Source organism: Oryctolagus cuniculus, chromosome 1, assembly GCF_051225735.1.
Source record: "Oryctolagus cuniculus isolate XC-2025 breed Fujian yellow rabbit chromosome 1, ASM5122573v1, whole genome shotgun sequence".
Classification (NCBI taxonomy): domain Eukaryota; kingdom Metazoa; phylum Chordata; class Mammalia; order Lagomorpha; family Leporidae; genus Oryctolagus; species Oryctolagus cuniculus.
Genome location: NC_142867.1, coordinates 51,947,078 through 51,970,527, shown reverse-complemented (window position 1 = coordinate 51,970,527; position 23,450 = coordinate 51,947,078). Strand labels below are relative to the sequence as shown.

General features: G+C 43.0%; 1 protein-coding gene across 2 annotated transcripts in view; it reads right to left on the bottom strand.

Annotated features, from left to right (window-relative positions):
* RRAS2 (RAS related 2) overlaps positions 1 to 23,450 on the bottom strand; it is an 83,512-nt gene that overhangs the window by 11,409 nt on the left and 48,653 nt on the right. For both annotated transcript variants that reach the window (XM_051851741.3, XM_070073155.2), the window contains exons 2-4: positions 6,988 to 7,075; positions 6,005 to 6,107; positions 5,726 to 5,834 (exon numbers count right to left, since the gene is read on the bottom strand). In XM_051851741.3, coding sequence (XP_051707701.1) covers positions 5,726 to 5,834; positions 6,005 to 6,107; positions 6,988 to 7,075 — 300 coding nt within the window. The remainder of the gene's footprint in view (positions 1 to 5,725; positions 5,835 to 6,004; positions 6,108 to 6,987; positions 7,076 to 23,450) is intronic.

Here is a 23,450-nt window from a genome sequence, read left to right as displayed (position 1 = left end):
AATATTCTTTTTTTTCCCTGAATATTCTGACGTGGTAGTTTTGAGCCCTGTCCAGAAACACTTTGTTTTAAACATCAAGGTGAATCTGATGGAACAAATCCACAGACCAGGTATGGGAACTTCCAAATGAGACTCAGGTAAAGGACACATAAATATTAGCACAAATCTGCAATAATAGCTTAGCTAGTACCACATATTTCTAAATAGAGAAGGAAAACATGGGAATAAAAGCAATTATATGCAAGCAAATTGAATTAATAGAAATAAACTAGAATACTTGTAACACTCTTAGGAATATGTCAAGTTAATAAAATTTACAGAAGAAAAACTTGTTTTCAAAAACACCTACTAAGTAAAAAGAATCATCACATTAACATCACATCTTATACACTGATGCCTAGATTCATCCATTCAACAAATATTTGAGTGCATACCTTTGTTCTATATGCTAAAGGTAAAACATGAACAAAACTGACCAGCCCAAAATGAGAAATGTTCATGGTACCTACATTCAATGTCTTACAAATCTTTAAGACGCACAAAGACATAAACAGATAAGGCTGGAGGACTGTTATCTGAGGAGAGAGGATTTCTTTTCATAGGAGGCTGTTTGGAGGACACTGTGGTCAAGGTACTGACAGAAGTGGGTGGTTATACTTGGTATCTACCATTGTAAGTATAAGGAGTTTCTTCTTCCAACTAGTGCTGATCATTGGCAAGTGAGCAACTAACAGGAGGAAAAGAGAGCGGCAGTAGAGAGAGAAAGGTAGAAAAAACAAAAAGGCAAAAAAACAGCTAATTTCCAGACAGGACTGAGCCAAGGATAAGGAATGTGACATAAATATGCTCTGAAATCCACACACCAAGTCCACATTCTAATGTATAAAATTTCAGAATCAATGTGCTGTCATATTTACCTATTTTTGTATTTTAGCAAGAGGAAACAAACCATTTGCCTCTATTTTCTTCCACATCTTTGACAAGATAAACAAAATAATCCATGTACAAATGGTTGGTAACACGAACTAACCGTTCAAATTTTACAGATCTTTCTTTATTGAATATAAACTCAGTGACTTTTGTCTACTATATCATCAGTGCCCAGGAAAGGTTCAACATTCAGTTAAATTCTAAATATTCAATCTTAATATTGAATAGACAGTATTCAATAAATACTAGATAAATGACTGGAAGGATTAAAGAAGTCCACAGAGAAATGGAAGCCAAACCCTTTACAGATTGCTCCCTGCCTTTGATGTGGTTCAGAATCTCAGGAGCCAGTGGTTGGTACACCCAGGGATCACCCACAAATTCAAAGAACAAAAGAAACTGGCCAGGGGTGGGCATCTGGCACAGTGGTGGGGATGTCATTTGGGACACCTGCACTGCATGTCAAAGTGCTTAGGTAATGGTCTTGGGTCCACCTCTGATTCCAGTTCCCTACTAATGTGCAGCCTGGCAGCAGCAGGTGAAAGTCTGAATGCTTGGGTCCATGCCCCTGGCACACACATCAGAGCTCCAGATGGGGTTCCAAGCTCCTGGCTTCAGCCTGGCCCAGATCAGTTCTTGTGAGCTTTTGGGGAGTGGACAGAAGATCTCGGTTTATCTGTTTGTCTACCTCTTTCGCCATACCTTTCAAAAGAAGTATATAAATAAAATTCTTAAAAAGAGGAACTGGCTAGAAGTGAACAAAGTCCAAAGGATCACATCGAAGACAAAGGCAGAAAAGAACAAGCTGGGTCAGCAACTCAGAGCAATCCAGACTGGTTACTGAGTAAGAACTTAGGACCAGGGGCAGGTGCAGTGGCGTAGCGGGTTAAGCCGTCGCCTGAAGTGTTGGCATCCCATATGGGCACCAGTTCGAGTCCCAGCTGCTCTACTTCTGATCTAACTCCTTGCTAATAGCCTGGGGAAAGCAGCAGAGGATGGCTCAAATGCTTGGGCCCTGCACCCATATGGGAGACCTGGAAGAAGCTCCTGGTTCTTGGCTTCAGTCTGACCCAGCTATGGCCGCTGTGGCCACCTGCAAAGTAAACTAGCAAATAGAAGACTTTCCTTCTCTCTCTCTTCTCTTCTCTCTCTCTCTTTGCTTCTCCCTCTGTAACTCCACCTTTTGAATAAATAAGTAAACCTTTAAAAATAATAACTTAGGACCAAATATAAAACACCTCGAAGCAGAGGGAAAAGCTTTTACTAGACTGGTGGAATGAAAGGAATCCACTGCAACATTGTTGAGAAATTAACTGCAACACTAGACCACGCCTATGGCCTGTCTGGGTTGAGTTGACAGTGCAAAAGGAGGTGCTAGGACATTAAGGAATATCACCTTTACTTCCAAAGAGACTTTAAAAAGGTACACATTTTTAGTATAGCATCTTAATTTCAAATGCATTGAGTATGCTCCTCAACCCTAGGAGGTAAGGCATGCTTGTATACCCCAAGACTAGAGGAGTGCAATCTGGAGACATAAAACACCCTAGAAGGATGGGGAGATGAAGAGAAGCCTTTATGGGACATTGGGGAGGAGGCAGGAAGAGTAGGGAGTAGAATCCCAGAGTTAAGAAAAGAAACTGTTTCAAAAGGAGAGTGATCACTGTGTCAAATGTTACTGACATTTACGTAAGTGATGACCTTGACCATGGCACCGAGTATCTGATGCCAGGACATGCAAAAGCAGCAGGAAAACAAGTTTAATAAATGTTGCTACTGAGGGAGCAGAAAAAAATGTAAGGGGAATGTAAGATTAAACATTTTTGCTGTATTTATTTTTTGTTTCAATGAGAGACACTGTAAGATGTTGCATGCTGATGGGCAGGATCATGCAGGTGGGAAATAACAACTCAAATGGAACAACTGCTGCTGCAATGATGTCCACGAGTAAGTGAAAAGAAGTGAGAGCCAGTGCCTAGTAGAGAGGCTGTTCTCACTAGGTGACGTTTATCCATGTAAGCAGAAGCCAGACTTGATGGGGTACGTGTACACTTGGGTTAGTAAACATGTAGGTGGGAACATGTAGAAATTTCTCAGTGAAATAGGAAAATATCGCTCATCACCTAAGGAAGAGGAGGACAGGGAGAAATACATATTAGCTTGAAGAATAAAAACATAAACACGGGCTGCTATTGTGTAGCAGGCTGGGACTATGCTTACACATCGGCATCTCATATTGGAGCGCAGTTAAGAGTCCCATTTGCTCTGCTTTTGATCCAGCTCCCAGCTAATGAACCTGAGAAGGCAGTGGAAGATGGTCCAAGTACTTGGGCCCTTCCACCAATGTGGAAGAGCTGGATGGAGTTCTAGGCTCCTGGCTTTTGCCTGGCCAGTTCCAGGCACTGCAGCCATCTGGGGGGTGAATCAGTGGATGGAAAATCTCTGTCTCTCCTGACCTGTCACTCTACTTTTCAAATTAATAAATAATCTTTTAAACTCCAAGCTAATAGCACATATCTTTCAAGTGATGAATGCATATAATTTATATTTCCTGTATTGTTTCTCCCACTTTTTTTATTCTTATCTAATATTTTTATTAAAAAAAAAAACTTACATGAAATTAAATTATTTATTTATTTGAAAGGCATAACAACAGAGAGAGAAGAGCCAGAGATCCTCTCTCCATCAGTCCACTCCCCAAATGGCCACAACAGCCGGGTTTGATCCAGAGCAAAGCCAGGAACCCCACTCTAGTCTCCCATATAGGTAGGTGGCAGGGCCCAAGTACTTGGGCCATCTTCTGTTGCCTCCTGGGCCCATTAGCAGAAGCCAGCTCTGAAGTGAAGCACTCTGATATTGGCTGCCAGTATTACAATCAGTGACTTAACTCTGCATCACAACACCCAGCCCCACATGAAAAAATTCAGAATCCTGTGGTTTACAAGGGTACTTTTAAAAGTTTATAGAAAATGGAATTAAAAGAGAAGTTTATTTTGGTGCAAGAAATTTTTGAAACTAATTGTACCTCACTGCCACATAAGCTGCATACCTGCAGACAGATGGAAACTGCACACCATATACAGGCAACCTTCAGTATACAGATGACTTAAAAATAACTCTTGGGCCAGCATTGTGGCTTAGCAGGTTAAGCCACCACCTGCAACACTGGCATCCCATATGGGTGATGGTTCGTGTCCCAGCTGCTCCACTTCTGATCCAGCTCCCTAGTAATGACCTGGGAAAAGCAGCAGAGGATGGCCAAAATACTTGGGATCCTGCCACCCAACTGGGAGACCCAGAAGAAGCTCCTGGCTTCGGATCGGCCCAGCTCCGGCCATTGTGGCCAACTGGGGAGTACACCAGCGGATGGAAGATCACTCTCTGTCTCTGTCTCTCTGTAACACTGCCTTTCAAATAAATAAGTAAATCTTTTTTTAAAAATGAAGATAAAAAATGGTCACCTTAACCTTAATAATTCAGATTTAAATGAGAGCTAACAGGAAAATTTGTTCTATACGTCAGGTCATCAGTAAACATTTCTAAATCTTAGCATTAGAATAATATATCATTCTCTTAAGCTTATGTTTTACAACTCCAATAACATTTTACAAATACAACATAAAATGGAAGAGAACAAAATGGTTCCTCATGTTTGCACTTTTCAAATAAAATCTTAAAAATCTACTTGCATAGGTACTACAAAAACACAAGTAATTAAATACCAGCAAAACAATATTTAAACAATAATGTTCTAGATATTGAGTAGAGGCTAAAGTCCTAAAAGAAAATAAGAAAAAAACGAACCTCCCAAATGATGTCAATCCTGTATTAATTTATACTGGTCTTGCTCTTCCCCCACAGAAAGATTAATGTACAATATAGTAAAGCTCTCAGTAAGTAGGCAAGTAGGAAGTCTCCAAAAAGGAAAGAAAGAAATGAGAATAAAGTAGTCTGCAACTAAATACTGAACACAGGCTACTAGTTATAGTAGCTAGTACAGGTTTCTAGTTATTAGACCCAGCCAACAGAAAGAATCAGTAGAAAACCTGGTTATTATAGGAACTTAAGAAAAAATTTCTAAAACTATAATTTAAAACCATTCTCTAAATGAAGGCAATCTAGTATTAACACTGGATAAATTCCATATTTAGGAGTAACACTATCTAACAAGGGGCCAGCTTTGTGGCATAGCAGGTAAAGCTGACATCCGTGGCGCTAGCATCCCATATGAGCACCGGTTTGTGTCCCAGCTGCTCCACTTCCCATCCAGCTCCCTGCTAATGTTCCTGGGAAAGCAATGGAAAATGCCCAAGTGCTAGGGCCCCTGTACCCACATGGGAGGGGTGGAAGAAGCTCCTGGCTTCTGGCTTCAGCCTAGCCCAACTACGGCAGTTGTGGCTATCTGGGAAGCAAACCAGAGGATGAAGACCTCTGTCTGTCTCTCCTTCTTTGTCTGAAGCTCTTTCAAATAAACCTCTTAAAAATAAATAAGATTATCTAACTAAATAAAGAGTTTTAGATGTTACCCAAGAAATTATTACTTTTGAATGGAGCTAGTAATATTTGCAGGGTTATAGTCTTCTGAAATTTTCTGTAAGACTGTGAAAGTTTTAATTTCTCCAAATACACTTTTTATTTTATACCAATTATGACTTCTGTAAGATCCAGTGTGCCAGACTCAGCTATAAACACTTGCAATTTATTGGTCATAGGACTTAACTGTTTCATACATCTTTCAGTTCAATTACATGATTACTATTTAAATAACTGGTTTCCTAATAGAATTCCTTCTCACCTGTCTTTGATGATCCAGATCTGCTTTATTACCAATTAAAATCATTGGAAATTCATCACGATCCTTTACTCTGAGAATCTGTCTTTGAAATTTATAGATTTCTTCAAAACTAAAGAACAAAAAAACACAAATTAATTATTCTGGTCAAGTATCAGAATGCAGCAAGTCCCATGTTCCATTTATTACATTTCTTTTTTTATAATAACAAGAAAATTCAAATTCAACAGAACAGTGATGCAGACAGGAAAAGTAGATCACCATTTTAATACTGATACGAACCTGCCTCTATCTGTGACTGAAAAGACCAACAGGAAACCCTCACCGGTCCTCATATACTGTTCTCTCATGGCTCCAAACTCCTCTTGTCCTGCTGTATCCAAAACTAAAGAAAAAACAACAAATGGATTTGTGTTTGTGTTTTATATTATCAACTGCTCCTCCCAAGGGCAGGCCCTCTCACACATGTCCTCTGGGTAGCCTCACACTTGATCCAGAAAGCAAAGGGCATCCTCTGAGTGCTTCAGTCTCAACACTAAAGACAAAGTGTTCTAATAGCAGACAGTTTAAGCGCATATCTTCACCAGTACAGATTGATTTTGTGGTTCAAATACATTAGCATCCCAATTACAAGGTTAAAAATATCAAACCCATGGAAGCAGATGATGTCAGATAACCTCTGAAATCACTTGGATATTTTATCCTCACCATGGGAAGACCTGAGAAAGATACCTGTAAATTCAAGAAACAAATTGTAGTTGTTAGTGCCCTACCTACTCTGGCCTCCATACCATACTTAGTGTAGGTACTAATGTATTTTTTGGTCTCCGTGAAGAAAAGAATCATATACATTAAAAGAATAGGACTTTCTTTTGTAGAGAGATGTTTAATCAAACACAAAACACTAATTGTTAAATTAAAGCCTCTGTATTATAAATTCTAAATTAATAGATATTAAACCTGTCCTAAATGCACTTCCCCCATAAAAGGTAGGAAGAACTAAGACCTTGACATCTTTTTTTTCCCAATTGTCCCAATAAATACAACATCAACAGCTCACAGTAAGACAAAACAAAATCACTCCAATTACCGGTTTACTTTTCACTAACTGAATTGGTCAATCAAACCAAAACTAAGGAAAGAGATGGGCCTGAGTTCAAGACTATCTAGTTCAATTTTACTATTATTTATACTAGCAGTACCATGGGGCTTGTTTTTGAAAAACACCATGTATGTGAACCATCAAGTAACAGAAGTTTACTTACTATCTAGCCGGGCAGCTCTGTCGTCTATCACGCACTGCTTTGTGTAGGAATCTTCAATGGTCGGATCATAATCCGTGACGAAATATGACTGTAAAAAAGAAAAGTGTATCATTATGTGCCTGCCCGTCTCCCAATGTCAACTTCGCTTATCAAATTCTTCTCACTGGAACTAATCAAAATCTTTTCATTGAATAGAAGTGTCTTCAGAGTAACTTCCTAGTGAAGAAAAGATACTAAATATCTCTAAATATCTCAACTGCATATCTGAAAGATTGCAAAAGAGCTACTGCAATTTCTTTCAGAACCACAGAAGGCTAAGAATCTAGATCTGAAGTTTTTTAAAAAATTTTTTTAAAAAACAAGTTATAATTCTGATTTAATTGAGCTTATAAAAACATCAGTTCAAGGAACAAAAGTAGCCAGGAATAATAACAGAAAGAGCCTGGTACATTCCCTCCCCATCATCTCTTTTCACACTTTGTCCTATTCCAGCTGCCTATGTATTTCAAAACAACATTTCACGATTTCTTCATGCAAGGAACCACCACTTCCATTGATAACTTATGTTAAATCTATTTCTCTTTTCCATTGTCCAAACCTCCTATGTAGTATCTTCTAAGGCATCTTAGCAAACATTTTCCAATTTCCTTTTAAAATATATTTAAAAATAAACAATAATAATCTGAGAAAGAATGCATTTCCCTCTTACATAAGGTCACTGACTAGGCCAGGGACCCCGCCCTTCTTTTGTGCTGAGTATCTCCCTCACTCTACTCACTGCAGACTTCCTCAAGCCCATTTTCCCATGGGCTCACTACAAAATCCCAGGGAGCTGGAGGAAGGCAGTTCAGTGCAGGGAACCAGCATCAAAGGTGTTCGGCCATTCTTCAAGCAAGGAGGCAGTGCTCTGCAGCAACAGCCCCCAGTGAGGATCCCCCTGCAGTCTCCAGAGAGCCGCTCAGAGGCAGCAGTTCGGAACAGGACGGTAAAGAAATCTCTGGCTGGGGCAGGGGAGCAAAGGGAGATCCTGATAACCAGCTACCTACCATCTTCACAATTTCTTTTATTGTTGAAGGATCTTTTCCACATTTTATTTATATTTTAGGAATAACTTTAATCACAGAATTCAGTATCCAAAATCCTATTTCTTTCTTGACATCTTCACTTAAACTCATGATTTATTAAACAAGTGGTAAGAGAAATACCAACAGCAATAGCTTTATTAGAGATCCACCTCTACCACTACCTCATTCCCATTTAAAAATAAACAGGAATCAAAACAATCCTGAGAGGCTGGCACTGTGGCATAGTGGGTAAAGCCGTCCCCTACAATGCCAGCATCCCATGTGGGCACTGGTTTGTTAATGAGCCTGGGAAAGCAGCAAAAGATGACCCAAGCACTTGAACTCCTTTACCCACGTGGGTGACCCGGATGAAGTTCCTGAAGTTTCCTGGCTTCAGCCTGGCCCAGGTCTGACCTTTGCAGCCATCTTGGGGAGTGACCCAGCAGATGGAAGACCTCTCTCTCTCTCTCTCTCTCTCTCTGTAACTCTGCCTTCCAAATAAATAAATCAATTTTTAAAAATAAATAAACTTGAGTAACTATAAAACAAGAATAACACTCTTGCAGAGCAAGTAAAATGTAGTAAAGTGCCAATACGTAATGATCATTAATGTCAATCATAATAATGAAGTTAGATGGTCTTAGCTAGTATTGTTATTCAAGAAAGAAGGCTTGCTGATAATGGGAACAGCTATGCTAACTCCAATCCTGGTCACACCACAGACCAACCAGGTTATCACTGAGACTTGATATCTAAATATTGCAAATCAGGACACAAGCTCCTCACCTGGAGTTCAGGAAATAGTTTTGGACCTGAGCAATAATTTCACAGGTATACCCGTAAAAAGAAATCCATCAAGCTACCTTGCACTTTTTTGTACACATATGAGTTGTATGTCTACAGGATATATAAATTAAATTAAATGGCTCTCTGTTGCTTACAGGATCAGGAGTTCCTTTGCATAGAACTCAAAGCCCTCCAGTTTGATCTGAGCTGGACCATTCAAAGCCATACTTCCCACTAGCTGAAGCATGTTCCACCAGTGGTTCTTGTTCCCTTGATCTGCTTCATTTGTTCAACAGTTATGGAGGGAGTAACCACTATGGGTGCTGTGTGGACAAGGTCTCTAATGCCACAGAGCCTACTATCTGTCATACAGCATTTAGCAACTGAGAGATTACTAGGGTTGGGAGCGGGGGACTGGGACCGCTAAATATATTAGTGTGTTCACTGACAAATAAGTGAACTAGCATGAAATACCAATACCCGGCTTGCTCAGAAGGCAACAAAACCTAAGCAGTTAGCATTGCACTTATGTATAGGAACTACGTGTACAGTCACTTATAAACATACCCCCAGCCATTTGCCAGGAAAGAAAACAATCTCGCTCCTAAAGTTGAAAAAAGTTGCCAACCACAGCCCAGAAAGAGTATTCTGTGGAAGAAAGCAAGAAAAAAGAAAAAGCAAGCACAGCAATTGCCTTGAGGCAGCAGGAATTCAGCAAATGCAGGGCAGGAGGGTGGAGCCAAGGGTCCAGAAGAACACAGTGAAGGAGAAGGAGCCTAACCAGAAGCAAGGAAATGCTCCTTCAAAGGGTGGGATGCTGGGCGGGCAAGACTCCACAGTGCCTGGTTCAAGTCCACCAAGCTTGACTTCCAATTCCAACTTCCTGCTAATGAACACCCTAGGAGGCAGCAGACATACTTGAGTCCCTGCCACCCATATAAGAGATCCAGAATAAGTTCCACACTCCTGCCTTGAGCCTGGCCCAACCTCAGCTGTTGTGGTCATTTGCAAATAAAGCAGCAAATTGGAGACTACTCACCCCCCCCCCCCCCCCCCGCCTGCCTTTCAAACTAAATAAACAAAGGGCAGGATGTCTTGCAAGTAGGAACAGCAAATGGACTTCGGCCTCTTACAGGTTGTTTGGAGATGTGGCGATCCTTTTAGGATCAGGCAAACTGTTTCATTTAAAAGAGAGATCTGCTTCCTCGATAAAATCTGATCTGGACAAGGCTGTCAGGAGCCTTTTTTGAAGCCACTAATAACACCAAAGTATTATGGTGTAATAAACCAGGAGGTTATTCCTGACTATGTCACTAGACTGTACCAACAAGAGCTCTGATTAACTTCCACACCCAACTCACCACCTTCCAACTGGAGAAAGGAAGAGGGAAACAGAGTAAAGAGGATGAAGGCCCTTCAGAGAGTGAAAATCCCTTGGTCCTGGGGAAGGTGCAGTTCCCAGCACTGCCACAAAGCGGTGCCTGCTCTACACACTGGGACTGGGGACTCAGTGCAGATTCTGCACACAGGTTAACAAGGCAAAAAGACAGGCTAGGTCTAAGGTAGCACAAGGGTTGCAAACAAATGACAGGGCATGCCTGAGCACAGCGCCACCCTCAGGAGCCTCAGAGGTCCTGTAAAACCATAGGGCAAAGGAAGGGGAGGACAGAGGGAAGGAAAAGACTAAACAAGCAACCCAGATCCATGTTATATTGTACACTGAACTTCTGCTTCTACTTGAGAATTTTCATACTGAAAGTAACTTCTTAGAAATCTGGTGAGAGGACATAAGCACTACAGAAGGACTCAAATCAAGGACAGAGGATATGGGAATTTTTTTTTTTTTAATCCTGAGCTTTCACTTCACTCTTCAAGGCCAAACGACCTAGAAATTTCAGCTTTATTTCCTTACCCAGACACTTTCCAGTTTCTTTTTCTTTCCCTCCCTCTTTTTCTCAATAACATATGTATCATAAATGTACCTCTATTGTCCATCCATCTCCCCACCCAACTGAATAAAAGCTCCTTCCTTCAACCTCAAGCCACAGGCAACCCCAGCCCCCCAGCTCCTGTACCAGCTGCTCACCTTGGCTGCTCTGCCCCTCTGGCGGTGTAGGGCACTCACAAGGCCTCCACACCTGCACTCACCACACCCAGGGAAAGTCAAAGGGCCCCATCACACCAACAGCAGACACCAGTGACAGAGCATTTGCCATGTGTCAGGCAAATCAGGAAACACTACATTTTATTACTTGATAAAATATATTTTCTCAGAGGCCAGTGCTATGGCATGCATAGAAAGCTAAGCCTACTATGCAGGCGCAGCACAGGCATCTCATACAGGTACCAGTTCATATCCCAGCTGCTCTTCTTCAGATCCAGCTCTCTGCTATGGCCTGGGAAAGCAGCAGAAGATGGCCCAAGTGGTTGGGCCCTTGCACCCACATGGGAGAACCAGAAGAAGCTCCCGGCTCATGACTTCAGGTTGGTCCAGCTCCGGCCTTTGCAGCCATCTGGTGCATGAATCAACAGATGGATGACCTCTCTGTCTCTCCCCTCTCTCTATCTGTAACTCTGCCTCTCAAATCCTTTTAAAAAATTAAAAATTTATATTTTTTCTCATTTAGGCCTCACAATGACCCTTTCCATAGATAGATCCTTTTACAGATTTGTTTTAATGTGAATCACAGAATTACCTTACCTCTTCAAGGTCACCCAACTAATAAGTAGAAGAACAATAATCTAAATTCAGGCCTGATACTAAGCTCATGTTCTAGAATTCTTGGTATGTAATAAAATTTACAAAATTTCAAAATTTTCATCCCTTTATTAGCCTATAAAATAAGGAATAAAATACCATAAAAGGGGTAAAGCTGCTGCCTGTAGTGCTGTTATCCCATATGGTGCCGGTTCGAGTCCCAGCTGCTCCACTTTCGATCCAACTTTCTGCTATGGCCTGGGAAAGTAGTGGAAGATGGTCCAAGTCCTTGGACCCCTGCACCCACGTGGGAGACCTGGAAGAAGCTCCTGGCTCCTAGCTTTGGATTGGCCCAGCTCCAGCCATTACAGATATTTGGGAAGTGAACCAGAGGATGGAACACCTCTCTCTCTCTCTGCCTCTCTGTAACTCTGCCTTTCAAATAAATAAATAAATCTTAAAAAAAAAAAAAAAAAGTACCATGAAAAATAAGAACCAAGGCTTTTCTTCTCCTTGGGCTACTGCTCAGCTCACCTTTTGCCCCCACACTATGGAGAAATAGGGTCATGGAACAGTCTACACACAAAATTCTGTGATTTTCTGTTCCTCTTAAGACAACACTTCCTTATAATTACCCCAGTCACAAAACATGTATTATGTTTTAAAATTATAAAATAAACCACAACATGAGGTTTCACAAGTGCTTGCTTTCTATAAATAGACATTCACAGTCTTCACCGGAGACAGCACGATTTAAAAAGGCAGGGGTTCCGAATCCAGATGCCTTCCTAACCTGCTGGTTTTGAGTCCTTGTATCAACTTATTTAACAATCACTAACTGCTATTTCCTCAACAGAAAAGGGTGAGAACTGTACTAATGCAGGCAGGGCATAGTCCACTGCCTACTTCAGGTGGGGCAGCCCAGACAGCAGATGAAGGAACACCCACTCCCAGGGATGGGGAAGCGCACAAAGCTGCTCCTCAGGACTGAAGGGCCGCCGTGGGCCCTCCTTGCAGGCTGGGACCATCCCCACTCCATGACTGTGTGGAGTGTGTGGAGCTATGTAGGGAGTGAGCAACGCAGACCGTAAAGAGCCTGAGGGCTGAGTGACACAGGCCAGGAGTTGGGGAAACTGGAATAGCTCATTTCACCTATCTGAACCTCAGTTCCCATGTCGAAGATGGAAATAATTCTCACTTTGTAGGATTCTTGAGAAAAGAAAAAATATCATAGAGGATGCTTCAAAAAATTTGTGGAAAATGGAATTAAAAGAAAGTTTAATTTTATGCAAGAAATTTGGAAATCCACATGTAGTTTTGTCATATACATACTTTCATGAACTTTTTGAAGACCCCTATGAGTACATTTCAACTTTTTGCACCAAAATAAAAACTCCATTTTATACAAATACTTTGAGGTACACTCACATAGTCTTGCTTTTAAGTGATGACAGTTTGGATTTTTCCAACTTCACATGATTGTCTTAATATCAAGAAAAGTGATTTGGATAACAGGTACACCAGGCTTGATGTCTATCATATAATTGATACATACAACATCCTTCATGTATGTGTATATATGTGTATAAATAACTGGTACACTAAGCTAAATAGAGTAAAAGCACAAAACTTCCCTTCCAAGTTCCTCTCTGGCCTTAGAAGTTCCTTGCTCCTAAATGAAATCAACAACAAGTCTCAAAATTTTTCCAATCATTCTCTGATTATACACACACACACACACACACACACATTTTTTCTCCTTCAGTCACTTTCAGCACTAACAGCACTATAATTTCAATAATTAAAATGTCTGGCAGAGTGTCTTAACTGCATTAGTCAATATTCATCTTAATTAAAGCTCTTTCCATCCTAGATTGAGCTGCCAAGTCTGTGGTGAGGGTGCAGGTGAGGGTGCCACACATCATCTTCCCTCCCGCCTTCGTTGTGTTGTGCATCTCTTTCATCGCCTAACAAGGCTGTACTTGGCTCCTTGAGGTGGGAGCTGGAAACAGTGGGAAGAGCTCCAGGGGCAGAACAAAGAGTCTAAAAGGCCATGCCGATGGCACCTGACCTCATGCTAGCTTTTTCATGAGGGCCTGCGAGTTTCCTGGGAGAGTCCCCAAGGTGGGACTCTCGTGCAGAATCCTCGACTCTCAATACCTTTGTTCCATGGAGGTAGGTATGAGCTACGTGTGCAAACCAATTTAAGGCTACTTTCTATGTAAATCCTGGAAATGAGGATAATTTGGCATCCACTGTTTTATTCTCAGTCCTTGGAACTTCAACAGCAACTAAAATGGATTAGAGTTCCAGTTAAAATCCTGTTATACATATCCCAGGACATATAGAACGATTTGATGTCCCCAAAGCCTACCTCATGCCTTTTTAAAACTGTCTTGGTGCAAGCAGTGTACTACCTTGTACAGAGTTGGAATCCCAAGCTATCAGCTGTTGAGAAACCCAATAATTATGAAGACTGTAGTGGAGAGTTAGGAATTAATTTTGCAAGCCAAAAGGGATCCTAGTTAGCTATCAGTAGCCTTTATTTTCCAAAACAAGAGCAGCCCAAATTCCTCTGGTAACACTAGAGAAGACTGCAGTAACTTCAGGCAGCTGTGAGCCAGAGCCGGGTTCCTCCCTGTGTCACTTTTTAACAGCAGCTGTCAAGTCACAGAGAACCTTTGTTCCCTGCAACACCCTCCCTTATTTTCACGTCAAATGTTTCCGACATGCTTGTTATTCCTTACTCAAGTACATATTTTCTCCTGACAGAAATTAGTATTTTAGTGGAACATGTATAATTACAGGTACAGTATCTTCATAATTCATCCCCCAGAACTCTGATGTAGAATAAAAAAAGCTACACTAAGTCAAATAACCCTTTTAGTTTCTAATAAAACTCAGGGAAGCCTGTGGTCAGTGCTGCCATCTCGGACTGCCTGAAGCAACTTGTGCCTTTCACTGAGCTTCTGTGCAACGTTAGCCACGATATACGCACCTTGTGCATTTGGTTGCAAATGAATGATCAACCAACAAAAGCATAGTACAGAGTCAACTTAAACTGGTTCTATTACAAAGGTTTATTTCTAACTTGGTTATTTGGTGCTCATTTCCCCATGGAAATTTTTTCTAAATTGTGGTTATGTCCAGAGGCCAGACTATAGAAGCTACCATTGAAATTTGGGCCTTGGCCAGCATCACTCCCAAGGTCTAACCTCTGAAGCAGAGTCATCTGGCCCAAGAAGAAACAGGAAAAAATTTCTTCTCCTTTCCCAGAGTACACAGTCAGACCTAGATAAGCATAATCTAGGAAAAGGAAAAGCCTTTTCTGTGATGCCTCTTGTACACCCCATTATCCACGCTCTTCCTTGGCTTTACCCACCTTCTGAAAACATTCTAGGTATAAAAACATCTACCAGGCCAGCGCCGTAGCTCACTTGGTTAATCCTGCACCTGCAGTGCCGGCATCCCATATGGGCGCCAGTTCTAGTCCCGGTTGCTCCTCTTCCAGTCTAGCTCTCTGCTATGGCCCGGGAGGGTAATGGAGGATGGCCCAAGTGCTTGGGCCCCTGCACCCGCATGGGAGACCAAGGAGAAGCACCTGGCTCCTGGCTTCAGATCAGCGCAGCGCCGGCCTTAGCAGCCATTTGGGGAATGAACCAACAGAAGGGGGACCTTTCTCTCTGTCTCTCTATCTATAACTCTGTCAAATAAATTAAAAAAAAAAAAAAAAAAAAAAAAAAAAAAAAAACAACCACCTACCTCTCTTCGCACTGCTTCCTCCACTCCCAAATCACATCAATTCCCTCAGGAAAGCTCACCCAGCTGGCACCAGGTGGACGCCGCGATCTGTGACCACCACCCCAACCTACCAAGGGGAACCTGCTCTTTTCAAAAGCAAAACTCTAAATCCAAATGAATCTTCAATAACATTTAGGCACAGAAAATGGAAACCTTTAGGGTCTATGAAGGAATAATAATTATTCAGGGAAGCAAACCACCATTCTGAAAAACCTCCAGGGAGCTGTGCTTAGTCTTCACAGCCGTTATCCTTCCTGATCCACTGGGGAGCAAGATCACACAAACATGCTTAGTTTTCAATGTCAGTGGGCAGCAAGAGGGAAGGGGCCCTGCCACGACCACAGTCACTGTTCCTGTAACAGACCTTTGCACGTTGGTAAGACAAGCCTAACTCAGGTGCTGTACATCCTTCAGAGCCGGCACAGTACGCAGATGCCACTGAGCACCCAGAAGTTAATGACCTACTCACATACCATGGAACAGGCACTAGATAAAGTCTAACGGATCAGGATACAGTCATCAGATAAAGCCTACAGTTAAGAATTGAAAATTTTTTAAAGCACAGTGATGCCTGGCACAGACAGGAGTAACTGCCAAACAGGGAGAGCTCTATATGCCTCTAGTGTACAGCACACAGACATTAACACAGACCTCACGCCATCAGTACATAAGACACAAGGGGAATCCCAATACAGGCTCTCTCACACCAAGGCCTGTCTTGTTTCTCTCAGTTCTTCCCTTGACTGAAAGTCTGCTTCCAAAGAAGTCTATGCATCTATTCCATCCTCCCCATCCCTCTGGCTACCCCCTTCCTCCTTAACTCTGTCTGGTGCAACAGCCTAAGGCCAACCTCTGAGGGACACTCAAACAGGCCAGACAGTCCCTGACCTCTGGAACAGACTGTCCTCCAGGAGCAGTCCTCCCTCAGGCTCCTTCCCTTTTCTCCTGGGGTGCTCTCAGTAGGCTAAGTCATTCTGGCCACTTCAGAGTCACTATGGATGCGGAGGCAGGAAGCAGAGTCTTCCTTAACTTTGTCATTCACCTGACCTTGACATGACACTAAAATGTTGATGAATTCTTGTTTCACCCCAAAATCCCAATACCACCATTTCTCCTCCCTCTTTCCTTTTTTTTTTTTTTTTTTTTTTTTTTTTTTTTTGACAGAGTGGATAGTGAGAGAGACAGAGAGAAAGGTCTTCCTTTTTGCCATTGGTTCACCCTCCAATGGCCACCATGGCAGGCCGCGCTGATCCAAAGGCAGGAGCCAGGTGCTTCTCCTGGTCTCCCATGGGGTGCAGAGCCCAAGCACTTGGGCCATCCCAGTGTGCCGGTGCCACAAGGCGGAGGATTAGCCTAGTGAGCCGCAGCACTGGCCACGTGAGCTCTTATAAATTGGGCCACTTCTACTCTAAACTCATGTCTTGCATTGATAATCTAAGAAACCTAGGCCCTTCTTTGAACTAGGATTTCATTTTTGTTATTTGTTTTTCAAAAGCATTATTGAGACATAAATCACATATCATAAAATGTAATCCAGGTCCACCACTCTAGGTTGTGCAACCTGTCGCTCCCCCATTCGCAGAGGAACGACACTAGACCCCGCGCTGTTCTTTTGTCTGCTCCGCTCTTCCCTGGTTAGCTGCCGTTCCCTCATTCGTGGAGGAACGACACCGTCCAGGGTTAGCTGCCGGCCCCTCCACCTCCGTGGAGGGGCGGCACCCCCACCCCCCACCCCCCCACCGCTTTCCCCGCTTCCGCGGAGGAGCGGCACACTGCCGGCCGGCTCTCTGGGGGATGCTCAGGTGTTCCTTCAGATGTTCCTCAGATGTTCCTGGCGCATGTTGTCTCTCTCCTCCTTTATAGTCCTCTTCCACCAATCCCAACTCTGCTGCCCACACGCCGAGTACGCTGCTCTCCTCCAATCAGGAGCAGGATCAGCTCCTGCAGTTTACTCCTCCACAGTGCCATATTGTAGGAGAGCAGATGCATAGAATAAGTCTTAATTCCAGTAACAGTCTAGTCTCAGTTGCTCCCCACACAATCAGCACCACTAATTCCAGAATGTTTTCACCACCCCAAAAATGAATCGTTACACCCATTAGCAGTTGTTCCCCAAGTTCCCCCAGCCCCTCCCAGTCCTAGAGCCACCAACCACAAACCTACTTTCTCGTTTGCCTGTTCTAGACATTTCCTATAAACAGAATCACACTGTATGTGCTCTAGTGTCTGACTTCCTTCACTTCCCATGTTGTTAAGATTCTATCTGAGCTCATAACTAGGAGCACTATGAGCATCAGCACTTCACTCCTCCTTCCGTTTTGTGATATGCCACTTAACATACAACATATACTGTACTTATCCATTCATCAGCTCATGAACACTTTGGTTGTTTCAATACTTTGGCTATTATGAACAATGCTGGTGTGCATGTATAAGTTTTTATGGTTTCTTTTCTTTTCTTTTTTTTTTTTTTTTTTTTTTAAGTATTTTCATTTTATTTGAAAGGCAAAGGGACAGAGAGATCTTCCATTTGCTGGTTCATTTTCCAAAAACTCACAAAAGCCAGGGCTGGGTTAGGTTGAAGCCAAAAGCCAGGAACTCAATCCAGGTTTCCTATACGGGTAGTGAAGACCTAAGTACTGAAGCCATCACCTGCTGCCACTGAAGCACACATCAGCAGGAAACTACATCAGAAACAGAGGAACCAGGACTCAAACCAGACACTGCCATACGGGATGTGGGTGTCCCAGGCAGCATACTCATTGCATGCCAAACGCCTACCCCTCATGTACATTCATTTTTCTTGGGTATGTATCTAACAGTAGAGCTGCTAGATTATTCAGTAAATTTAATGTTTTGAGGATCTGCCATCGTTTTCCACGGCAGATCATTTTACATTCCTACTGACAGCATTGGAGGGTTCCAGTTTTTCAATAGCCTGACTTACACTTGTTAGTAAACACCTAGCATTCTGACTACTGCCATACCAGTGAGTATAAAATAGTCTCATTGCAGTTCAATAAACTTTTTCTTAATGGGATATAGGACATCTTTTTGTGTCTCTTCTTTGTAGAATGTATATTCAAATCCCTGCCTGTTTTTTAAAAGATTTATGTATTTAAGAGAAGAAGAGAAAGCTCTTACCCACTAATTCATTCCCCAAATGTCCACAACAGCCTGGGTGGACCAGGCTCAAGCCGGAAGCCAGGAACTTCATCCAGCTCTCCCACTTAGGTGGGAGTACTTGGGCCATTATCTGCAGCCTTCCCAGGAAGCTGGATCAGAAGTGGAGCAGCCGGGACGCAAACTCAAACCAGCACTCTGATATGGGATTACAGGCATACCAAGCAGCAACTGCTGTACAATGCTCTCCCCTCAAACCGCTACTTTTTTTTTTTTTTTTTTTACAGGCAGAGTGGACAGTGAGAGAGAGACAGAGAGAAAGGTCTTCCTTTGCCGTTGGTTCACCCTCCAATGGCCGCCGCGGCTGGCGTGCCGCGGCTGGCGTGCTGCAGCCGGCGCACCACGCTGATCCGATGGCAGGAGCCAGGTGCTTCTCCTGGTCTCCCATGGGGTGCAGGGCCCAAGCACTTGGGCCATCCTCCACTGCACTCCCTGGCCACAGCAGAGAGCTGGCCTGGAAGAGGGGCAACTGGGACAGAATCCGGCGCCCCAACCGGAACTAGAACCCGGTGTGCCGGGGCCGCAAGGCGGAGGATTAGCCTAGTGAGCTGCAGCGCCCGCCCACCGCTACCCATTTTTAAATGGGATTTTTTTTGTTACTGAATGTGAGAGTACTTTATGTATTCTGGATATGAAATTCCTTATCAGATATTGCTGACCTGCAATTATTTTTTCTCATAGCCCTATTCTTAATAAAGTCTTCCTGCTATAAATCTATATACAGTTCCTAAAACTTAGTCATAGACCAGTCTTCCTTTTTTTTTTTTTTTTTTTTTTTTTGGACAGGCAGAGTGGACAGTGAGAGAGAGAGACAGAGAGAAAGGTCTTCCTTTGCCGTTGGTTCACCCTCCAATGGCCGCCACGGCCGGCGCGCTGCGGCCAGCACACCACGCTGATCCGATGGCAGGAGCCAGGTGCTTCTCCTGGTCTCCCATGGGGTGCAGGGCCCAAGCACTTGGGCCATCCTCCACTGCACTCCCTGGCCACAGCAGAGAGCTGGCCTGGAAGAGGGGCAACCGGGACAGAATCCGGCGCCCCGACCAGGACTAGAACCCGGTGTGCCGCCGCCGCAAGGCAGAGGATCAGCCTAGTGAGCTGCGGCGCCGGCCACCATTCTTCCTAATTCCTACTTCTGTATACCCAGACTTCTGGGTCACCTGTTCCAGTGACATCAAACCAGCTACACCATCCTGCCACTAAGTGGTGGTCTTATGTGCTAAACAGAATGAAACTTCTACTGCAGCAGCAGGTCACCTTCTGACACACCAAGCACAGTCCCACCCCAGTGCTTTCCCCATCACACTAAACTTCCTCTGCCCATACCTGGCCTTGGTACAGTTCACTTGTTCCATTATATGAATTCACTCTATTTCATCAAATCTAAATTGCCACCAATTATAAGACCATCATTATTTTATATGTCAGAAAATAAAAAACTAACAATATACCTATGATATGCTTTTGATTATGGGACATCTCAAATTCAGAGATAATAAAATATAGGAGGGGAATGGGTGTTATGATCTATGAAATATAACAGTTCTAGACAACAACTCTATTATTAGGCTGCTACTATTTTGTTTTATTATCCCTGTTTTGTAGATGAGTCCACTGAGACTCAGCAGTTATTGCTGAAGGTCACCATGTCAGTGAGTTGGTTCAACTGGGGTCTAAATCAGTCTGACTACAAAGCAATAGCCCTGTCATTATACTTTCTCTAACCTGCCATTTTAACATGAAGCTTATAGCCTAAACCAGTTTTATAAAGAAATCTATCATTTTGGCACAACAGGTTAAGTCACCACTGGCACAGCCAGCACCCCTTGTGTCAGAGCACCAGTTTGAGCCCCAGCTGCTCCACTTCCAATCCAGCTTCTTGATAATGTGCCAGCGAAGCAAAGGAAGATGGCCCAAGTGCTTAGACCCCTGCAACCCACATGGAGACCTGAATGGAGTTCTAGGCTATGGCAGCCATTTAAGGAGTAAACCAATAGATGGAAGTTCTCCCTCTCTCAAGCTGTCTCTCCTTTTCTCTGTCACTCTGCCTGTAAAATAAATAAATCCTACAAAGAGAAAAAAGAAGTCCTGTCACCCCCTTGGAATAAGTATTTTTAATGATAAATTGCTATTGCCAAATCAAAAAGCCAAATAAAAGCAGTTTCATTTAAAGTCAAAACACTCCTATCAACTTACAAAAAATTAGAACAGATACTCTTTGATCCAGCAACTTCACTTTTAGCAATTTATCCTACTGGGGCCAGCACTGTAGCGCAGCAGGTTAATCCTCCACCTGCACCGCCGGCATACCATATGGACACCGGTTCTAGTCCTGGCTGCTCCTTTTCCTATCCAGCTCTCTGCTGTGGCCTGGGAAAGCAGAAGAAGATGGCCCAAGTCCTTGGGCCCCTGTAACCACGTGGGAGACCTGGAAGAAGCCCCTGGCTCCTGATCAGCGCAGTTCCGGCCATTGTGGCCACTTGAGGAGTAAACCAGCAGACAGAAGACCTTTCTCTCTGTCTCTCCCTCTCACTGCCTGTAACTCTACCTCTCAAATAAATTAAAAAAAAAAAAAAGATTTAAAGAAATTTATCCTACGAATACACCTGCACATATAATAAACTGTAAGTGCAAGGCCAGCACTCCAGTGTAGCAGGTAAAGCCACCACCTGTGACACTGGTACCCCATATAGGTACCAGTTCGATTCCCAACTGTCTTGCTTCTGATCCAGCTCCCTACTAATGTGCCTGGGAAAGCAGCAGAGGACAGCCCAAGTCCTTGGGCCAATGCACCCACATGGGAGACCCAGATGAAGCTCCTGGCTCCTGGCTTTGGTCCTGCTCAGCCCTTGCCATTGCAGCCATCTGGAGAGTGAATCAATGGATGGAAGATTTCCCTCTTTCTGTCTCTCCCTGACTGTAACTCTGCCTTTCAAATAAGCAAAATAAAACTTTAAAATAAATCAATGGTAAATGAGTGCAAGATCCTCCATTATTGAATTTGTTAATTTAAAAGACTGGAAACACCTTAAAATATCTTTCAGCAAATGGCTGGTTAAATTGTGAAAAGTTTATTCAATAAGAATATAGCCATTTTAAAAAATGAATGACTTCATGTACTAATATAGAGTATATGCAATATACCTTGTTAAATAAATATACACAGTTCACATATTTGCTTCATGTGCATAAAATATCCCTGGAAAGATACATAAGAAACTGATTAACTTTTATTATATGCAGAAAGAACTGAGTTGCCAGGAGACATAAACAGCAGGAAATTTTTCTTCCACAGCTTTTAAAATTTGAAACGTGAATAAAGAAAGAAAAACCTAGGGGCCGGTACTGTAGCGCACCTGGTAAAGCTGCTGCCTGCAGTGCTAGCATCCCATACGGGCACCGGTTTGAGACCCGGCTACTCCACTTCCAATCCAGCTCTCTGCTATAACCTGGGAAACCAGTTGAAGAAAGCCCAAGTCCTTGGGCCCCTGCACCCACAGGGGAGACTGGAGGAAGCTCCTGGCTCCTGACTTCAGATCAGCGCAGCTCCGGCCGTTGCAGCCAATTGGGGAGTGAAACAGTGGATGGAAGACCTCTCTCTCTCTGCCTCTCCTCTCTCTGTGTAACTCTGACTTTCAAGTAAATAAATAAATGTTTTTAAAAAAAGGAGAGGGGAGGGGAGGGGAGGGGAGGGGAGGGGAGGAGAAGGGAGGGGAGGGGAGGAGAGGGGAGAACCTAAACAGATGAAATAGTAAAAAGTCTTTAGTAATAAAATCTAGATTCTCGTCCCAGCTCTATCAACAACTGGCTGAATATTTCTAAGTGAGAAAAGTCTCCCTTTCTGGCTTTCAGCTATAAACGACAAACTCATTTCCAGCTCTATAATTTTATTATGACATACTTAGCTCCTACAAAGTGTCAAATATAATTTGTAGGTGCTCTCAGGATTTCTTTAAATTTGTGATACACAGATAGAATATCAGCTTTTAAGTGAGGAAGTTTTGATCAAAGCCCTAGTTCTGCCTCTTTCTAGCTACAGGATTTGCAAATGATCGCATCAATTACCTGAAAAATTGAGGTGACAGCTCCTTTCAAAGACATGTGAAAATTTGCCATAAACTTTACAGCACCATGTGAAATGTAAATTCCATACACAGCCTCCTCTTTAGGGACTAGGAAGCAAGCACAGGAAAGAGCTGGAATCTGCACTAGGCAGACCTGGAGCTCTTGCTTAATTGCTCTATGACCCTGGGAAGCTTATGTAATCTCTTAAGCCTCAAATTCCTCACCTATAAAACGGGCATGACCCTCACTTGAAAGGGCTAGTGTGAAGATTAAATGATATTGTAAAGTACTAAGTACACTGCCTAGCTCAATATGGGCATTCAAAAAAGTAGCTCTCTTCCTTTCCAAACTTAGAAATGACAGGCTGCCCCATAAGCAGGTGGGAAACTAACAACTCACTTATGACTGTAACTTTAGCTCCCTAGAGTCCGGTTGTACTTCCTTCTTCACTCCTTCTCCTACCCCTATCCATTGTTACCTACCAATATCCTAAATCCCAATTTCATTTCTCATCTCTTCTGGAGAATGATCTGTAGAAGTAAAAAGGGAGTGACTTTTCACAGTCCATGTTCTACTAAACTGCTAAATGAAACCTTCCACACGAAGCTTCCTTAGTGCCACTCATCAACCTACTCGATGTACATATACCCATCAGCACATGATGTGCCAGGCTCTGTGTCAGGAGCTGAGGTTCACAGGCCACAGGGCCTGAAGTGTCTCAGGGTGTTGACCATCAACAAAGAAACAAACACAATACAGAGGGGACACGAACTCCAAAGAAAAGTGAAGATCAGCAGCAGCAGGAGCTGATACTGCCTGAGATGGCCAGACAAGACTTCCCTGATACTGTAGCATTTGAGCAGGGAATC